Genomic DNA, 19194 nt, shown 5'->3' with positions numbered 1-19194 from the left:
AATGATAGTTCAAATGGCGATCAATGCATGGTAAAAAAATATCACATAAAACCGGGGCGACGCATGACCCAATGCGTATCCCCTTCTTTTGCAGATAAAACTCCTTGTCAAAGGCGATAAACGTACTACACAAATAAAATTCTAAAAGCGCTAAAAAGTTATCTACAGTCATCCCCGACACATTTTGAAATTGAACGGTTCGTTATCGTCAATACATTCCTTGACAGCAGCAAACAGTTCTTGATGCGGAACAGAATAGAAAAGGTCGTCAACATCAACCGATAAGGCATATCTTACATCTTGGTTATCCTTTAGGAAATTAATTACATCCATAGAACTCCTCGCCAAAAATGGATCATTTATCTTGAGGCCATTCAACACTTTTTGAAGGAATCTGCTGACATTATTTTGCCATGTACCCCTTTCACTTGCAATTGTACGAAGCGGGGCATCAGGTTTATGGGTCTTCACACTAAACAACACCTGTAACCCGCCACTTTCACTACTTGTGATGTCATGGGCGGGAGATGACTCGTAACCCTGCACCTCCGCCAAATGGTATACGGGGAGGTCCCCAAACGAAACTGCAGCGCTGAGGTGTGGCTCTACGACCTGAGACCTGAAGAACGCTCATCCACACGCATTCTCAGGGTCGTCTTCAAGTGCACCGATAGTCTCCTCGTTGTCCACTGGTAACAATATGCTCAGGCTCGTAAGGTGCCCAGTAAGTTTTCGAGTTCTTTTAAACGAAAATTTTGCATTGTGTTTTTGTGTACTGTTCATTGCCTGGCTGTTATTAGGATTAAGAATTTTGTCTTCCTGCCCCGTTATGTTGCTTTCTTTCCATCTTGAAGCAAACGATGTAAATAACCAAACTGATTTTGTTAGATGTTGTATGTTCACGGACATTATTGCTGTAAGGAGGCGAAATTGAAGATTTTTTTTTCTGAGAGCAACGGGTTTATGGTTCAGATGCGCTCAGTATAAATATGTACATTTGAGAAGAGAGCGACCAATCAGCAGGGAAAAAAGAGACCAAGGATATGCAGTGGGTCGCCTAAAATCGTGCTCAAAATGCACCGATGTTTGTGTCTCATATAATCGATATTACAGATTACTCAGCGATATTGTGTATATCGCAGATATTCTTGGTATGTTATTGTCGTTTGAAGTCAGAAGATAGTAGATGCATGACCCTGGTGTTGCAGCTACGCGATTTAATTGCGCTTTTCGACCCTGATAATAGATGAATGCTTACTTTAGGATCGAGGGCTTCGGCCGTTAATTCTTGTGTAGTCGTCCCCGCCGAGTGACATTACAATCTAATGAGCGATATATTTTTCAACCGCATCTAGACAACCGATAACAGTTCACAGGTGGGGCAGTAAGCCTTTAAGCTAAAAAGCAACTACCCCCCCCCCCCCCCCCCCCCCCCCCCCAGGGGCTTCAGTCTAGTTCAGCTGCTGTTGAAAGTGGTCTTCACGCGTCACGTGTTACTCAATGGCTCGTGATGAGGTAGACGCAGGACATCCGCATCGTGTTGAGGGTGGTCCGCGATGTGAAGCGAGCCATGAATGACGACGCTGGCAGGGTTGATCACAATAGCGGTGGGTTCGATTCCTTGCGTTCACGTCTCACGAGAAAAGCTTAGAAGTTTTAAAGTTATGTTTGTCCTGGGCACATATGTATATTGGGCCGCAAGGAATAAAGGGTTGCTGGGCTCCTCAAAACTGGCTGGATAGAGTAACCACTACAGCAGCCTTTAGTTTACTAACCTTTAGTGAAAACGGTCACTATCATGGAACGGAGGGACAGCTGGAAGGAAAGTTTTTAGGAAGAGAGATGGAGAGGCAAGTGGGAAGAACGTTGTGATTTCAAATACCGCGCCTTGAGCATTGGTCGTTTTTACAGTCGGCGGAACAAATGCGTGTGTCGCGGAGAATTGGGTGCTTTTAAAAAGGCAACGCAGGTTGAGACTGGGTCAGCTCGCCAGTCACGATTTCTCCTCGCACACCCGCTTTTACGTATACGAAAATCATGTTGAACCCCATTTTTTTTTTTGGACGAAAGTACTCGGAGAAATACACGTTTCAAATGGGACCACCCGTCTCGACCGCCTCCTTCAAAAGTGATCCATCAATACTCCCCTGGCAGCATTGCAAACATCACTCAGAGGGCATCAGAGTAACGCGAAGTGAGACGAAGACAGAACAGAGACGGACTTGGCGCAAGAGGGAAAACAATGTTCCTTGGTCTCGTTTTGCACGAAGTTTTACTTTGCACAGTGAGACGTTACCTTCTTGGTGTGCTAATCAATTCTTGCATCGCTTTGTTCTGGGCGAATTGCTTTGTGTGTTCTCGAAATTTTCTAGCGCATCGCTTCTTCAATTTGCTGTATCATTTGCGTTTTAAAGGGACTTTGGGGAGAAATTTAAGTGGGCCTATATCTTTTCATTACGTCTTTCTAGTGAGAGAGAGAGAGGCTAATTTCACTGAAAGCAGAGCTCTTATACATATATGTGCTAGGAACCCTTATCAAAATGGTATATAGGCTGTCTATAGACTTTTTATAGACTCTATTGCCTTGCTGTAGTTATTTGTTTTTGTATGTTCATAGTCTATACGTTGTATACAGACAAAGGTCTAGTAAAAGTGTATGGTCATAAATCTATAGATCGTCTATAAACTTTCTATAGGATTTGTATTGCATATTGACTAGTCTGTAGGATTTGCGTTTAGAAAGTCTTTGTTTTGACTTAATAGGCAAGTCTATGCACACTCTATAGACCGTGTAAGGAAATTTTGTAAGGAAAGGGCCAAAACAAGTGTAGGCATCGCCACTATACTGACCTTTTCCACAAGCGTGCCGGGATGACGTCAGTACCTTATAGCAGCCACATATCTTGGGGGGGGGGGGGGGTACGATGACCCGAGGAGGCCCGGGTCTCCCCAGTCCTCGTTCTCCTGGCGGTGTTTTTGTTGAGAATTTAGCATCAAGTCCTCTCACCCCCGCTGGATACAAGAAAATACCATGGCGCCCCTCCCGAAAATAATTCCTGGCTACTAACATGCGGATCTCTGCGGCTTGACCTCAGCGCCATCCATTTCCAACCCAGATAACGGATTCCATGAAAGCCACTACGTCGTCATCACCGTGCCAGATTTGAATCTAGTGGCGGGAAGAAATATTTCATTTCAAAAACTCCAAATTTCTCACCATTAAAATGCATCGTTTGCTGGCGACACTAGCGTTAGCAAAGGGAGACAAAATCCAAATGGTCGAAGTTCACGAAGGACATAAATTAGGATGGAGTTGTCGTCAGTGTTCCTTTAGGTTCAGCTGCGTTCTACATTTTAAGTGTAAGACTTTCTTGGCTCATAAATGGCGTGGACGGAACTTGCAGACTGAAATCATAGACAGAAGTTTCTGGACAGAATTGTCAGCGCGAACTGCCAATCAACAGTTGATAAGCAGGATAGAAAATCTAAAAAAAAAATAAAAATAAATAAAACAAGAACAAAACATGAAATAAAAATTACAGAACAAAAATAAAGAAAATGGAAAATGAAAATTGGGGGAGAGAGAGAGGACAGGGGAAGGCTTTCGCATTCCCGCTCATAAGCAGGCTGAAGTGCGAACCTGTAATTTTCTGAAAAAAAAAAGAACGCAAAGCAAAAGCCTAAAGACAGCTCGGGTTATTTCGATTTAAAAATTGCGTAAAACAGCCACACGCAACAAGACGATTACATGCAGCCTTCAGGGTTTCCTTCCCTCGTTGCGTCTGCTCCTGGGCCTTGCATCGTCCTCATTCGACCCTGTTCGCGTGTGCCGGCCCCGCACGCACCCAGACAGCTCGCGCTCGCTGCTGCTCGAACCCTTCCGTCGACGCAACTCCACTCGGTTCATCGCGTCCCGCGCCTGCAGTCCCCCCGTGCACACCCCATCGTCGCCACCCCGTCGTGCAAAGAATGACAGCAAAGAGGAACCCGGTGTGGCGTGAAGCGCCCCCGCCCCGTTTTCCACTCAACGAGTTCCAGCGGCGGCGGGGGGGTGCTTGTGAAAGAACGGGGCAGCGTGCGTGTGTGGGCAACGGGCGTGCTGAGGGGCCTGACACTACAGCGAGCCCGGCAGGAGCGTCACGGGTCGAAGCGCACGTCACCAAGACGAGCAGACGACGACAGGCACCGACGACGCTTCCCTTTCCCTCGCTTTCTCCAGTGAGTGAGAGACGGAACGAGAAAGTGGAGGTGTTTTTTTTTCTTCCTTTGCTCTTTTTTTCTAGTCGCGGCCAACGCGTCGACGGCAGCCGGTAAAGTGTTTTTCCCTTTCGCTCGTTCTATTCTTTCCTTCCTGGCTCTGCCACTTCGCTGCCTGTCATCAGTTGCGTGCAGCGTCTCGGGTGCCGTCCAATAGCCTCGCTTCGTTCAGGGGGATTTTCGGTGGCGCCAACTGCGGTTGCCCTTCACTACCAATGAATGTTGGCCTCTAGTCGCCTTAGTGCTACATTGTACCCCAAATTAAACGCTTCGTCGTTTTCACGAGCGGATTTCATGGTTAGAAAAGACAGCAGTTATATCTCATTGGGCAGGTACCGCTCCGCCGTGGGTCAGATGTATGACTGTGCTCTCTATGTAAATCTAGAACACTGTCTTTTCTAGTGCTCTGTCGGACTGCCCGCTGCTGTCATCTCTTCATTCCTCTCCCGGTGTGCTTGGCAGTAGGCAGATGTGGAAAAGCACCTCGGCTGTGTTAGCAAGGCGCTATGGGTACACAGCGCTTGATCTTCGCCCCTAATAAAATGGTTCTGTCTGTTTCGGTAAGCAGGAAAGATTAACTGTGGTCACTGAGTGTACGGAGCATGCGATATAGGCCCTCTGCTTGCTGGTTAAAAGAAAGAAATTGTGCTTCTCTTGCATGTCTGCGCGGTTCTTTATGTAAAAGAAGTTGACGAATTCAATTTCTCCGCTAAAGTCTTGTGTTTCATAAACCTGCGACACGTCTCCCGTGACTTTCACGAGACAGAGCTACAGCTTTTAAAAGTGCGAATTAATGAAAGTTGCGAATTTGTGGCATTTTAATTCCAAAAAGTGCGGCACTTAGTTGAACCTACTTCTTGAACTGCATCCAATTTCCTAGTCAGTCGAGTGCTCAGTAAAATTGCCCATGATGACCTGTCAGCGTTGTGCGCGCCCTTTTAAGTACGATGATCAGGAACTTGGGCAGTGCTAGTCCTTTCAGTTCTTTACCCGGAAGCCGGTTTCCTTGGGTTACTAATTAAGGGCGCACGGTGGCCTCCAAGCTCTGAATTTGCCGATGACTTTCGGAGAAGTCTGCATAATAAGCCCCGTGCGGAAAACATGTCTGGCCTCGAGTTGACGTCAATATCCCTTCAGTAATCCGCGCCAAGGGGTCGTACGCCCGAGGACTAAACCGGCCGGTCAAAGCGCGCCTCGTATTGCGTTGAATTAGGTTTGAGTTGTGCCAAGGACGGCGCGTGCGTGTTGTTCGCACGGATATAGAGGGTGCAAAGCCACGTTAACGGAGCCAGGGACCGGTATGATGAGAGTGTTAATCCCGTACACTGCAGGAGGGCTTAGCTCTGATATGTTTTTCCTTTGGCGAGTAAGTGGGCAAATATTTGAATGGGCGAGAAGTAAGAGAAGACGCTTGTTTCTTCTTGCTCGTACCTTCTGTGCGTTCCCTTTTCGCGCCGCGTTAACTTCAAACATGAAAAAACTGGCCTTTCAAAGAACGCTTCTGTGAGAAGCGATGAACTTCTTATTTAGAAATGTTTGCAATTGTTCGACCGGTTATTTCTCGATTTGTGAAAGTTTCAACTTGCGCTCGGGGAACTGGTATGCAGTGGCGTTGCGTGGTATGGTAGGGTATGGTTTGACATTTGGTATGGTGTGGTATGACATATGATACGATTTGGTCTGACATACGATATGATATAGTATGGTAAGCCATGGTTTGGCATTTGGTATGGTGTGTGATATGACATATGATACGATTTGGTATGACGTACGATATGATATAGTATGTATGGTAAGGCATGGTTTGGCATTGGGTATGGTGTGGTATGACCTATGATATGATGTCTTATGACATAATATATGATGTGGTATGGCATTTGGTATGGTGTGAATAAGACATATAATGCGGTATGACATATGATATGATGTGGTATGGTTGTGGTAGGGTTACGGTTTGGCTTTTTGTATTGTGTGCTATGACGTATCATTTGATGTGGTATCACATATGATATGATGTGGTATAAGCATGGTAGGGTATGGTTTGACATATGATATGATGTGGTATGGTATGGTAGGTTATGGTTTGGCATTTGGTATCGTGTGCTATGACGTACTATTTGATGTGGTATAGACATATGATATGATGTGGTATAGCATGGTACAATGCGGTATGGTTGTATGGTATGATGTGGTACGGTATTATTTCTTTAAAATTTCTGAAGCAGCATATGTCGCTAGGAAGAACGCCGTAATGGAGGGGTCCAGGCTAATTTCTGCCACCTGGTGTTCTTTAACGTGCGCTGACATTGCACTGCACACGGGCGCTTTTTTGATTTCGCCTACGTCCAAATGTGGCCACCGCGGCCGGGATTTGAACCGACGACCTTGGGCTGGGCAGCCGACCGCCAAAGTCCCTGATCCACCATGGCGAGTGGCGCGGCGGCCTTCGAGCGAAACAGTGACCGTGTGGTAGAGCATCTTCCTCGCATTTGGGACGTGCTGGGTTCGATCCCCAGTGCTGCCGGGTGCCCACTGGTTTTCTAATGGGTACGAACTTCCCCGCGGCCATGTGGTCGGCTGTTGTGAGGTGAAATGCTTGGGAATAGGCTCATCGGTCACCCCACCGTCCCTCGATGGAAAATCAATCCGCGATGGACCGACATCCGCCGTATGCGGTGCACTCTAAACACGAATACGCCTATGTACTTCCCTTTTTACTCTTTTTTTACTTTTTTTGCTCCTTTTTGTTTAGAGCGTAAAACTCATTGTGACCGCTTCATTCGACTATACAAGGTGGGGTCATAGACTCGTTTCCCAAGTATTTCCCCCCACATATGCCGAATACTAAAACAGGGAGGATTTTGTCCATAGTATCGCCTCCAGTGGGTATACCTATCTCCTTGGTGGGAGAGCCAAGTTTGGCACTTAGACACCCGCTGTGTTGGATATGACCTGCCAGACGCTTGTACCATTGGTAATGCTTTTGAGTCATTGCTGCCTCCTGAAGCTTGAAAAATTGATTTATTTTTCGAATTTTATTCTGCGCTTTTAGGCTGCGCTTGTCAGTTTGATTCAAAACAAAATATCTTTCCAGCCACCGCAGTGGCTGAGTGGTTATGGCGCTCGGCATCTGGCCCGAAAGACGCGGATTCGATTCCGGCCGCGGCGGTCGAATTTCGATGGAGGCGAAATTCTAGAGGCCCGCGTGCTGTGCGATGTCAGTGCACGTTGAAGAACCCCAGGTGGTCGAAATTTCCGGAGCCCTTCACTACGGCATCCCTCATAGCCTGAGTCGCTTTGGGACGTTAAACTCCCATAAATCGTAAACCATAAAATATCCTTCCACCTGAATCGTACATATCCGGGGTTCAAAAAGGCCAAATGGTTGCTTCTCCAGCGGAAAGTACCAAAGCTAAATTTTGCTGGCATGTACACTGTAATGCCAAACAGGTGCTGTGGGTAATGTGATAAATAACAAAAATGCAGGGGTGCTCTCCAGTCTGCTCAGTTTCAGTAATCCGAAAGCATTGCTCTTACTGCTGTCGATTATGCTGCTACATGTTAGTTTCTTTATGCCTTTGCCATTTCCAAGTCATGTTTTCGCTCTAAATTCGGTTCTACCACATCTGAAGATGTGAGTCCCGTTGCTAGAGTGCCTAGTAAGCACTCCAAGGTAAAAATTAATTAAACAATTAAGTAATCCATCAGATCAATTATATTAGCACTGAATGTGCGAAGTAATTCACCACTCAAATCAATAATTTTGTTGACTAACCAAATCAATCATTACAATAATAATTGAACGTAATTGAATTAAATAGTTTACATAATCAAGTCACTAATTATCTGATTCATTGATTAAATTAAATTGCCGATTAGTTCGTGAATTACCTGACTATTACATCTAATTAATCACTTCGTCAAGTTAATCCCTCGTTTAATTAATGATTTTAAAGATGTAATTATTATTCATGCTAATTACGCACTGAGTTGATCAAGTATTCTATTAATGATCTCCTATAACGGATTAACAGTTCGTGCGGACACGCTCTGATGACATGCTCTGCCGACAGGTTCTGCACACGGCACTCATGAGACAAGAAATGCTTTCGCATCAGAATGAACACCCTGTATATAGTGAAGCACGTGATCTAGGTCTTGCGTACGCCAAGAAGGCCCCACTAGATGTCGCTCAACCATGGCACATTCCGCACTAAGTTCACCATCCATGCTCAAGGAGTTCTGTTAGCTTTGGTTCGACGCCCGCTAGGAAAGCGCCTTGCGTGTGTCTAGCGGTAGCGGTATTATTAGAAGATTGCGGGATGCATCTGTCCCTGCAATGCATGCAACTAACTGCGGCCGAGACCGTCGTAGTGCCGTTCTTTTCTGGCGCGCTTTAAAAGATGGATCGATAGGCGACGTTGAACACTACTGCGACGCCGAGAGTTGACAGTGTCGCTGCAGCGTCTCCAACTCGTTTGTTTTCCTGCACCCGCAACCTTTGTTTCCTGCCTTTTTTCAGACGGTCATTTGTTTTTAACTGCTTTTGTTTTGGAGCTGTCGTGCGTGTCGAACACGTGTATACGTGTGGCTGTCGACGCAGCTAGGCGCCAGCTTTGAGAAAATAACTTGGTTGTTGTTTTTGTTATTCCAACTCAGCCAAGTGGCCTTGTCTGAGCGTAGCAGACAAGGATTTTTCAAGGGCGACCTTTAAGCTGCACTCTGGACCAGAGCTGTCGATTCGAAGCTCTATGGGGCTGCGAGTACATCCAGAAGTATCGACATGCGGTGAAAAAATTTCGGAGGAGGGAGGGTTGTTCGATGCATTTGTCTGAGGGAAATTGCTTTAGCCGTCTTGCTATAGGGCTTGTAGCGACCGCTGTAAATTTTTGTGTTCCACAGACGCAAAGCAGAATGGAACTGAGATGAATGGAGCTTGAGATGTGCCCTTATTTTTGGAATTAAAAAGAGAGGAAGGTAGAGAGATAATAATAATAATAATAATTGGTTTTTGGGGAAAGGAAATGGCGCAGTATCTGTCTCATATATCGTTGGACACCTGAACCAAGTAGAGAGATAGAAAAGCGTTTTCGGCGGCCATGAAAAAGCCGCCGCGGTGGCTCAGAGGTTAAGGCGCTCGTGTGAGCCGGACCCTTACAAAAATTTCTTTAGACAGTCTATAAACTGTCCTTAGACTTATCTCTACAATCTATAGATTTATGGCCATACATTTCTAGTACACTTTTCTCTATAGACAGCCTACAGACTATGGATAGACAAAAAGAAATGTCTATTGGAAGGCGACAGAGTCTATAACAAGCCTATAGACTACCAACAGTCCATTTTTGTTAGGGGAGTACCCGGGTTAGAACTCGACCGCGGCGGCCGCGTTTCGATGGAGGCGAAATGCATAAGGTGATATCAGTGCACGTTAAAGATTCCCAGGTGGTCGAAATAATTCTGGAGACCTCCACTAAGGCACCTCTTTCATCCTTTTCTTCTCTCACTCCTTGCTTTAATTCCTCCCTCACGGCGTGGTTCGGATGTCCACCGAGACATGAGAGACAGTCACTGCGTCATTTCCTCTCCTCAAAAACCAATTTTCATTTTTGCCATGAACCCGCCGCGGTGGCTCAGTGGTTAGGGCGCTCGACTACTGATCCGGAGTTCCCGGGTTCGAACCCGACCGCGGCGGCTGCGTTTTTATGGAGGAAAAACGCTAAGGCGCCCGTGTGCTGTGCGATGTCAGTGCACGTTAAAGATCCCCAGGTGGTCGAAATTATTCCGGAGCCCTCCACTACGGCACCTCTATCTTCTTTCACTCCCTCCTTTATCCCTTCCCTTACGGCGCGGTTCAGGTGTCCAACGATATATGAGACAGATACTGCGCCATTTCCTTTCCCCAAAAACCAATTATTATTATTATTATTGCCATGAAAACCTAATTCAGATGCCACTTTGCCCCGCCGCGGTGGCTCAGTGGTTAGGGCGCTTGACTACTGATCCGGAGTACCCGGGTTCGAACCCGACCGCGGCGGCAGCGTTTTTATGGATGAAAAACGCTAAGGCGCCCGTGTGCTGTGCGATGTCAGTGCACGTTAAAGATCCCCGGGTGGTCGAAATTATTCCGGAGCCCTCCACTACGGCACTTCCTTCTTCCTTTCCTCTTTCACTCCCTCCCTTATCCCTTCCCTTATGGCGCGGTTCAGGTGTCCAACGATATATGAGACAGATACTGCGCCATTTCCTTTCCTACAAAAAACCAATTATGCCACTTTCGAACTCAATATCAAAAATGTCGAATGCAAGTTGCTCGCATCTCGTTGAGTGGCAAACATTCGTGCTTTACAAAGAATTTTTTTTCTTCTCCGAGTTCGTGTCGCGTTGCTGTAACAAACGCGCGATGGTGGTTAAGACGACGCTTTCTATTGGCGCAGTAATGACTGACGAAAAACCCATTACATTTAGTCTAGTTTAAATCTTGAACGGGAAAAGGTTGAAAGGCGGAAGCGTTCGATTACATTCTTAAATTTTAAAAATAGAGAGAAACGGGCCGATGAAGAATTCGCGAGCCCTCCTCGCCTCACGATGTGTGCCCGCAACAGAACTAGCGCCGTCCAACGTGCTCTGCGAACACGGGTTAGTCCCTGCCGTGTTCGTTATAATTTCAGATAGCATGTGACGCCATGCATACCTGTGTTTTAACGCGTTCACATGGGCGGGGGTCACCGGTGGGTCACAGGTGTGTCTCGTCGTTTATTGATCACGTGCGGCAACTAATAGTACTGAGTACTGCGATAAAGCCGTGGGGCAGATCAGAGTTTTTAGAGAGCGTGAGAAAAGCACACATGTCGCCACGTACCCCAGAAAATTATGAGCTGGCTCACCGGTGGAAATCGACGCACAGGGGTTAGGGCTCCGAAAATCGCCGCTGCCGTGAATGTCTTAATGTAGCCGAGATTAGGGCTGTACTCTTAAGCCGCTCTGCATCCATTGTCCAGGACGCAGCTTCGATGTACAGCGCATAAGCATTTCCACTCAACTTGAACGCGAATGAGCAGACAGGCCTATAGGGTGAGATAGCGAGGAACGTTAGGATGGGCACTGTTTTGAATCGTCATCCTGTCTGTTCCGCGGAGAACTTCCATCGAACCTGTTTAATTACGGTGTGCGGGAATTAACGGTCTGTAAGCTGCTGTATGTGAGCTATGAGAGACGCCATATTGGAGGGCTGCTTATTAATGTCCACCTCTATGGGCTGTTTATTGTGCGTCGACATTGCACAATACGCCGGCATTCCCGCCTTTCAGTCCCCATATAAATGCAGTGACCGCGGCTGGGATTTGAATGCCTTAGTCATTGAGTCTACACAGCGGGTCTCGAATTAGGCCTCTTTTGAGCAGACTTAGAAGTTCACCTTAGGAATGAAAGTTTGATTCGAGTCTGTTAAAACTTTGAGCCAGCGAAAACACTGGACTTCGAGGCGTGTGTCTATGGGAGTCTGGCGAACGGTATTACTAGAGACGTCTTTTTCAGACCTGGCACTCGTCTCATTTCCGACACTAACGCATGCGTGGGAAAAACTTGTTTTCAGTCGCTCGAGGGACTTCGCACCGTCTTCCTGGAGTGTCGCGCAGGATCTGTTGCGCACCATATTTGCGTAGAGGGGCTGTATATACTCCATACAGGAGTTCCGCGTTTGTTTCCAATGCGGCGCTCGCGAACACGGGGCTTCACAGCATTTGTGAGCTGCAGAGAAGCCGGCACATCCGCACCAGGTGTCATTCAACTGTGCGGTCGAGATATGATAGGGTTATTTTTGGTCGGAATGAAAGTTTTCATTACAGAGTTGTTTTCCGCGTAGAACACAGGTTTCTTCACTGGTTTCCTCTTATCTTAAAGACAGAATTTCTTATTTCTGCCTTTGATGACAAATAGTTGTATCCATACACACGCACGTCGGGCGTTTCGATGATAACTTGGTAGGATAGCTATTCGTGTAGCGAGATCAGCACTAAGAAGCAGTATCACTCACTGCAACAATACTTCTCTTAGAATAAAGGGAGTTTGGCCGCCAAAAATTAGCGGATTTAGGGAGCGACCGTGTTAGCGCCCGCTGCCCGAATTGTTCCTGCATTCAACAGTGGCGGCTTTCCCTCATACACGGGGATGGATTTGAAATCAAGTAGTCGAAGAACGGGCAACTCCACTTCATTAATGAACACGAAGAGCAAACACAGCAAGTTAAAATTGGGGTGACACTTAAGCTCCGCCTTTAGGGTATGACGCGATAGTGTGATGGTTAATTCCCATATATGCAGGAGGTCATTTTCTGTTTTACATTCATAGATCCCTGGGAGTTCTCATACCACTTCTGGCGCTGTGGTGCAGCGGTTCAGCGATGCGCCACTGCCCTGCGATGTCAGGTGCTCCCAGCGGTGGCCCTTGTGCGACCCAGGCTACTCTCCCGAAGCGACCAATCATTAACTGCCACCTGCCACGGTGGGCAGCTTGCTCACAATCCGGTTGGCAGGTGGTGATGACGCTGCAAGGCAACGTGACCTAGGTGGCCCACCTGCCTCCTAAGTTTCTCTTTGTGCACCACTTGCCAGAGTCATGTGCATGAGTTTTCGATCACAATGCCGACGCCGATAACGCCGACAACGTCGACGCCGCATTTTCCGGGGAACGGTGTGTCTAACGATAACGCGTTAATAATTCCATGATTCCCCATCTACCAGCGCCATCTTGGGACGCGCATTCACTAGGGTCTCCACATTTTCGTAGCGACTGCGCTACGAACGCCCAGAAATATAAGCGCTGGATCAGTACGCTGTTGGTGTTCGCTTAAACGCATCGCTGTTGCCCGGTGAAGCCTGGAGACTGCGCAGGCATAACTTAAATGGCATAACTTAAATGTCTCTTGAGTGGTTGGCTTCACTGCGGAGCAACAGTGCAGTTAGGTGAACGGGTACGCCTGACTGGCGCCGGTACTACGGCAGGACTGTAACCCTGTGTAATACGACTCGCAGAAGCTGGATGTAAACTGGATAGAGCCTTCTAAAAAACGTTGCCTTTATGTTAGAGAAGGAAACAAATGTTCTCTCGCGACCGCGGTGGCCGTCAATCTCAGTCACGCTTCATTCTGGCAGTGCGTGTGCCAACGGGCTGCGTATGTACACGTCACCCATGCCACGGGCACAGGCAGCGTCACACTTGAGTTTGAGGAGCGAGGAAAGACGCAAATACTCGGAGACAGAAACAATGGAACATAGCAGCAAGAGCAAAACAAAGTGCAGCGCGATTTCTGTAAATTTCTGCCTTTTCAACGTGCACGTTAAAGATCCCCAGGTGATCGAAATTATCCCGGAGCCCTCCACTACGGCTCCTCTCTCTTCCTTTCTTTCACTCCCTCCTTTATCGTTTCCCTTACGGCGCGGTTCATGTGTCCGCCGATATATGAGAAATATACTGCACCATTTCATTTCCCCCAAACCAATTATTATTATATCAACGTGCCTGGACATCCTTATTTTTATTTTTACAATATCTGTTGAATACTGCCAGCCTTGGCAGGCCCGAGCAGGAGGGGTCATACAACATGAAAGACTGAAAACTCAATATTTAGGACACGAATTGAAAACAGAAACAAAGGGCTACACATGCACAGGTTTCTAACGCAAAATAGGTAGTTGAACACAGCGAAAATTTCCTGCTAGAAATTCAAATTGATAAACTCTAATTCATTTAACAGCAGTTGCAAGAAATACTTTCAGCCGACGTTGGTGTCCCTAATCGGCAAGTGAGAACAATACTCTTTTGTAGAAGTGTATAGTTTTCTTTTTTAAGCGATAGCGTTTGCAGCTCGTTCGGTAGAAAAGCCGTCGCCATGACCAAAGACTGGAGACATCTAGCGTGAGGGCGTACTAGCGGGGACATGGACCCGGTCTGCCGGATGCTGGCGGCATATGCGCAGTGGCCCCGCGTTGTGGTGTGTATGATAGTAAAGTGTGTTGGGGGTGTGTACTGATGCTATTGTAATTAAAAAATTAAAATCTACTCTAATATGCTAATCACGCGTCAGAATTTGCGCAGAATGAAACGTGGGTGTTATGATGCCTCATTGCACGTAGACAAAAGATGTGTACGTGTATAAGCATGTAGAGGCGTAGTATGTCGTTCAGTGTAACGCAGACAGTGATTTATTAATCGATAATTTTGATTGGTGATTGGTAATCGGTAACGGGGTAGGTAATTATGATTTTAATCGATGAACGGGATCAATAATGTCACTGTGAATTGGGAAATGACAAAGAAAAAGGAACAAGATGAGAAAAAATACAAGTAAAAGGCGCTATCGTGACAAGTCTTAAGGCAAAACCTAAGCGTCCTCCTAATTTTTTTTTCTTTGATCTGTAGGCGCATAGCAGGTGAGAAATGTATTTCTCGAAAGTCATGCAGTGCCTGTTACGAAAACGAAGCTTACGCAGAATCCTTTCAGGCGCCGCTCAGGTCCGGGAGTCTATTTTTTCTTCTGCTCTCCCCATCTGTGAACTTACATATCATATTCAGCCTCCATTCCGCAGATGTTGGGGCAAGGGAGTCCACGTCCCCGTATCCGTCGTTGTAATAGCGTGTCTCTCGGCGACACCCTCGCGTGTGCCGTCTGACTGCGAGCGCAGGCGCCAGCTGTTCCAGACAGTGCTCCTTTTTTCCTCTTTGGCTGTTTCTTTTTCCTCATAGGTTTCGTTAGCGTGGATCACTTCAAGTAGCCCGAACACGGTGGTGGCTGACAGCCGCGCTGTATGCTCGAGACCGGTGTCAGACCCTCGAGGTCGCCACGGTGGCGCCCCTCATAATAATAATAATAATAATAATAATAATAATAATAATAATAATAATAATAATAATAATAATAATAATAATAATAATAATAATAATTGGTTTTGGGGGAAAATAAATGGCGCAGTATCTGTCTCATATATCGGCGGACACCTGAACCGCACCGTAAGGGAAGGGATAAAGGAGGGAGAGAAAGAAGATAGGAAGAAAGAGGTGCCATAGTGGAGGGCTCCGGAATAATTTCGACCACCTTGGGATTTTTAACGTGCACTGACATCGCACAGAACACGGGAGCCTTAGCGTCTTGTCTCCATAAAAACGCGGCCCCCGCGGTCGGGTTCGAACCCGGGAATGCCGAGGACAACCGTGCGTTGTGTGTTATGTCAGTGCATGTTTAAGAACTCTGCCATGGCGGCTCCTCTTGGAGATGTATGCGGAGGGCCTCGATCAGAATGTGCAAGAGGTGGGACAGACACTTGATCTGTGCAACCCATGAGGCTACGCTAGTCCGATCACCGTTCCGAATGCCCACCAGCTGTGCGTCTTGGGAACCCATACCCCCATCCTAGGCCGAAAACTTTTTGGGTTGGCGTGGCCCCCCTGGATATGCTGGCGCCGGTGGAGCCTTGTGCTTCCCATGGGGACAGGATCGGCTTGAAGACACAGCCGTATTCTCGAAACTAACGCTCGTGATTACATACGAGACAGATAATTAATCGAGGTAAAATGAACAACGGCAGATCGAACAGTCTTTGTCTCTTCACTCTGGTTCCGAAGACCCGGATGTACTAAATGGAACACAGATGCTTCCGCTGGGTTTCCTCTCCATCAACGGTTGTCGCCGTAAAAATGTGAGGCTTGTGGTCATCGCGACGTGAAGATGTGGGAGGGGAGCTGCAACCATTTCACCCTTAAGAAGCACTCATTTAAAACGCATTTCTGTGGATGCCATGCTCTCATGGGTTGCAACATTGTAACGCTCCATTCTTACTGGTGGACGTTTACGTCCTGAGTGGATGATGCCATTGAATTTTCATTTATGGCAGGCATAGTAGTAGGACTACAGCGTTGTGACATCTAGAACACCTTTTTTATTTCACGCTATAACTGCAACGAGTCTTTCCTTCCCCATTTTCTATTCAACCCGCCGCGGTAGCACAGTGGCTTTGGCGTTGGGCTGCTTATTCCAAGGTCATGGGCTCGATCCAAGCCGCGGCCGCCGTATTTTGATGGAGGCGAAATACCAAAAACGCCCATGTGCCGTGCTATATCAGCGCACGTTAAAGAAACCCACGTGGTCCAAATTAATCCGGAGCAGTCCTCTTCGGCTTACCTATCATATCCTGAGCTGCTTCTGGAGGTTGGAAGCCCACAGTAGGCAATACACAAGCCACAATATTGTGTTCATGATGCCGTTGTTCACTGGCGTGCACCGTGTCCTGATTATCTTCTTTCTCCCTTGGCAGGTGGAAGAAGAATAGGTGCGCAGGTGCGCCATGCGGCGTCGACGCAGCCTTCAGCTGCTGGGCTGGCTCTGCCTGGCCGTGGTGGCCACGCTGGCTCTGCTCGGGGCTCCCCCCTGGCCCACGGGAGGGAGCGACTACGGCGGGGCACCGCCGGCCGAGCTGACGCGACACCCGTTCTGGACCTACGATCCGGCGGTCCAGGAGCCCAGGGACCCGGGACAGCTGTGCTCCCTGCCCGTGCTGCACCCGCTGCACCCGAGCGTGTGGCCGCACCTGAAGGCCACGGTGCCCATACGCTGCAAGGTGAGCGGTACTGGGGTATCAGCGAAGTGCTTAGCTAGGGCCTGTGCTCTAGACGTCCGCCCCGATTGGCTGGAGTCCCGAAGTGTAGAGCTGACGGCTGCGTGACGAGAGCGAACACGTCTTTCTTGTTACGTCATTTTGGCTGAAACTGCTGTGGCCATTGCGTCAATAATTGTACTACAACAGTGAATAATCCAGAAGTTGAGCTACAGAAATGATATAAATAAATGGTTATTAAAGATTTCGAAAGCAGAAGAAAACAGCAGTATTTGTGGCGTGGACTTTATAGAAATTACCTAAGCAAAAAAAAAAGTGGTGCTGTGGGGGTCGTTCATTCATGCATGGAGAGGCACAGAAATGCTAGGAATATGTGGATTCGTATTTGGCTTGGCTATTGTTGGGTAGAAAACTTGGATTCAGTCGTAAGATAACCGCCCTTATCGAGGCACTCCTCCCAAGGAATGCTGTGATGTTTCCATAGCAGCGTAGCAATGAACTTTCTTTGCAGTAATTAAATGTATCGAAGCAACAAAATAAAAAGAAACACTTTTAACATAATTTAATATACGCACTAGGAGCGCAACTTGCAACGCGCTGGCAGTGAAGGTACGACATTTCGTGGTTTACAGCAAATGAATACGCAGTATTTAACCGCATCAGGCATGCCGGGGAGCTGCGGTGAACCGCACTCTTGAGTGGCAGCTGTATATACAACTTTGTAGGAGCGCCGTGCTCGCACAGATTTTCACTTTTCCGCTGTTTACATCTTGATCGAGCGCACTTGGATTCAGGACTGTGCCGCGCATGCGCAATAAGTTGCGTCAGCGACATCTGCTAATCGGATCGCCGCTGCCACAGTTCAGTGGCATTGCCACCCAGAAGGAATGATCCGAGCTGCACGCCAAAAAGTCTGCCTGAAGTCACGTGCTTTCGCAAAGGCTCCTGGGAGTCTTTGGCCAGCGGCGCAGCCAATAGTAACGCTGGCCACAGCGGCGTCGTCTGCGCCATTGTCTGTGCGCATGCGCAAACGCGCTGAGATGGCGTACAAGTATGGGGAGCGCAGGGGGGAGCCGGCTTCTAAATATTGTGACGCAACCGCCTCTCCTGAGTTCTTTCCTTGCTCCATGGAATGGTCCGAAATGGTGCGCCAGCCATCTTGTCTGTTGGGAGTCACACTGGGAGCAAATCCTTCGGACCGTTACAGGAGGAGGATAAACTTTATTTCCGTCGACAAAAGTAGCACATGGTATGGGGTTACAGCCCCATCAGGTGGTCATGAGCCCGTGGCCCTCGGCGACTTCTAGGGCTCTTGTCACAACCCGGATCGGTGTGTGCGATTCGGAACTGGGCAATGCGGCCTCCCACTGGTCTCGATTCGAGAGCAGCAAACCTCGAGGAGGGGAGTCCAATCCCCAAACCCCGAGTAGGAGTGACGACGTCGGCAAGGAGGAGCGGTGTTATGAAAGCGTTGCTCATTTCGCGTGGTCTGTTGCAATCCGGAGACGATTCTTTTTGTCCGACGTGAGAAATGCGAACAGCTATCATAGCACGCCGACGGTTGCGATCACGTGTTTGATGTCCATCGCTCTTCTCCGAGCGAGAGAAATCTTGCAATGCGGCTCGGAGAGTTCGTTAACCCCACGGTGGACAATGGCGCCCCCATTCGCCGAGCTCGATCGAGCGCAGTCACGAAACGCTAGCATGTCCCTTTCGAGCGGGTCAGAAATGGAATGCCATGCCATTTAATAAGGGCAGTTCGGATGAGGTCTCTAACGGGATATACAGCATCTTTGACTCGATCACGTTGAACGGCGACGAATGGAGGTCTTTTCAAGTGGGATAATGAGGCCCCTCCAACGTTGCGTGTTAAGTTTTACTCCAGCGCATTCAAGGAGAGATGATTTCGTTACAAGGGATCAGTGGCTCATTGCTGTGGTGCGTTAAGCATGCGCAGTAAGTTTTAACGTGCCTCAAAAGAACGGCTTCGCAGTTAGAAAAAAACACTTTGTGCGCTTTGAGCAAAACATGGTGCGGTTTGAGAGCCCTTTCGTTTTGTTCTTGACGTTTTTTCGTGATATCCTGCCTTCAGGTATTTCGAAGTTGCTTATGTATTTGTCTAGCTGCCTTGATTGATATTTCTTAACTTCCTGTCACGTACTTGTGTTTGGGTTTGCAGTTTAACGTTCACATGAACATATCCTTCCCTCTTTCTTTACTTCATGCAGGTATTATTAGATGATGTGCGTTACTGCTTGCTCTGCACTTTGTTTAGATGTTGGGAAACTTTAGCCCCCTTCCCTGTTTCATGTACTCTCTTCAGAGGGAC

The 19194-nt window shown here is 47.7% G+C and overlaps 1 protein-coding gene across 2 annotated transcripts in view; it reads left to right on the top strand.

Annotated features, from left to right (window-relative positions):
* The window catches only part of LOC144101852 (uncharacterized), a 127862-nt gene that overhangs the window by 94682 nt on the left and 13986 nt on the right, over positions 1–19194 (top strand). For both annotated transcript variants that reach the window (XM_077635076.1, XM_077635077.1), the window contains one exon: positions 16566–16868. In XM_077635076.1, coding sequence (XP_077491202.1) covers positions 16596–16868 — 273 coding nt within the window. In that variant the 5' untranslated portion in view covers positions 16566–16595. The remainder of the gene's footprint in view (positions 1–16565; positions 16869–19194) is intronic.

Source organism: Amblyomma americanum, chromosome 8 (assembly GCF_052857255.1).
Source record: "Amblyomma americanum isolate KBUSLIRL-KWMA chromosome 8, ASM5285725v1, whole genome shotgun sequence".
NCBI lineage: Eukaryota > Metazoa > Arthropoda > Arachnida > Ixodida > Ixodidae > Amblyomma > Amblyomma americanum.
This window is presented reverse-complemented; position numbering and strand designations above follow the sequence as displayed.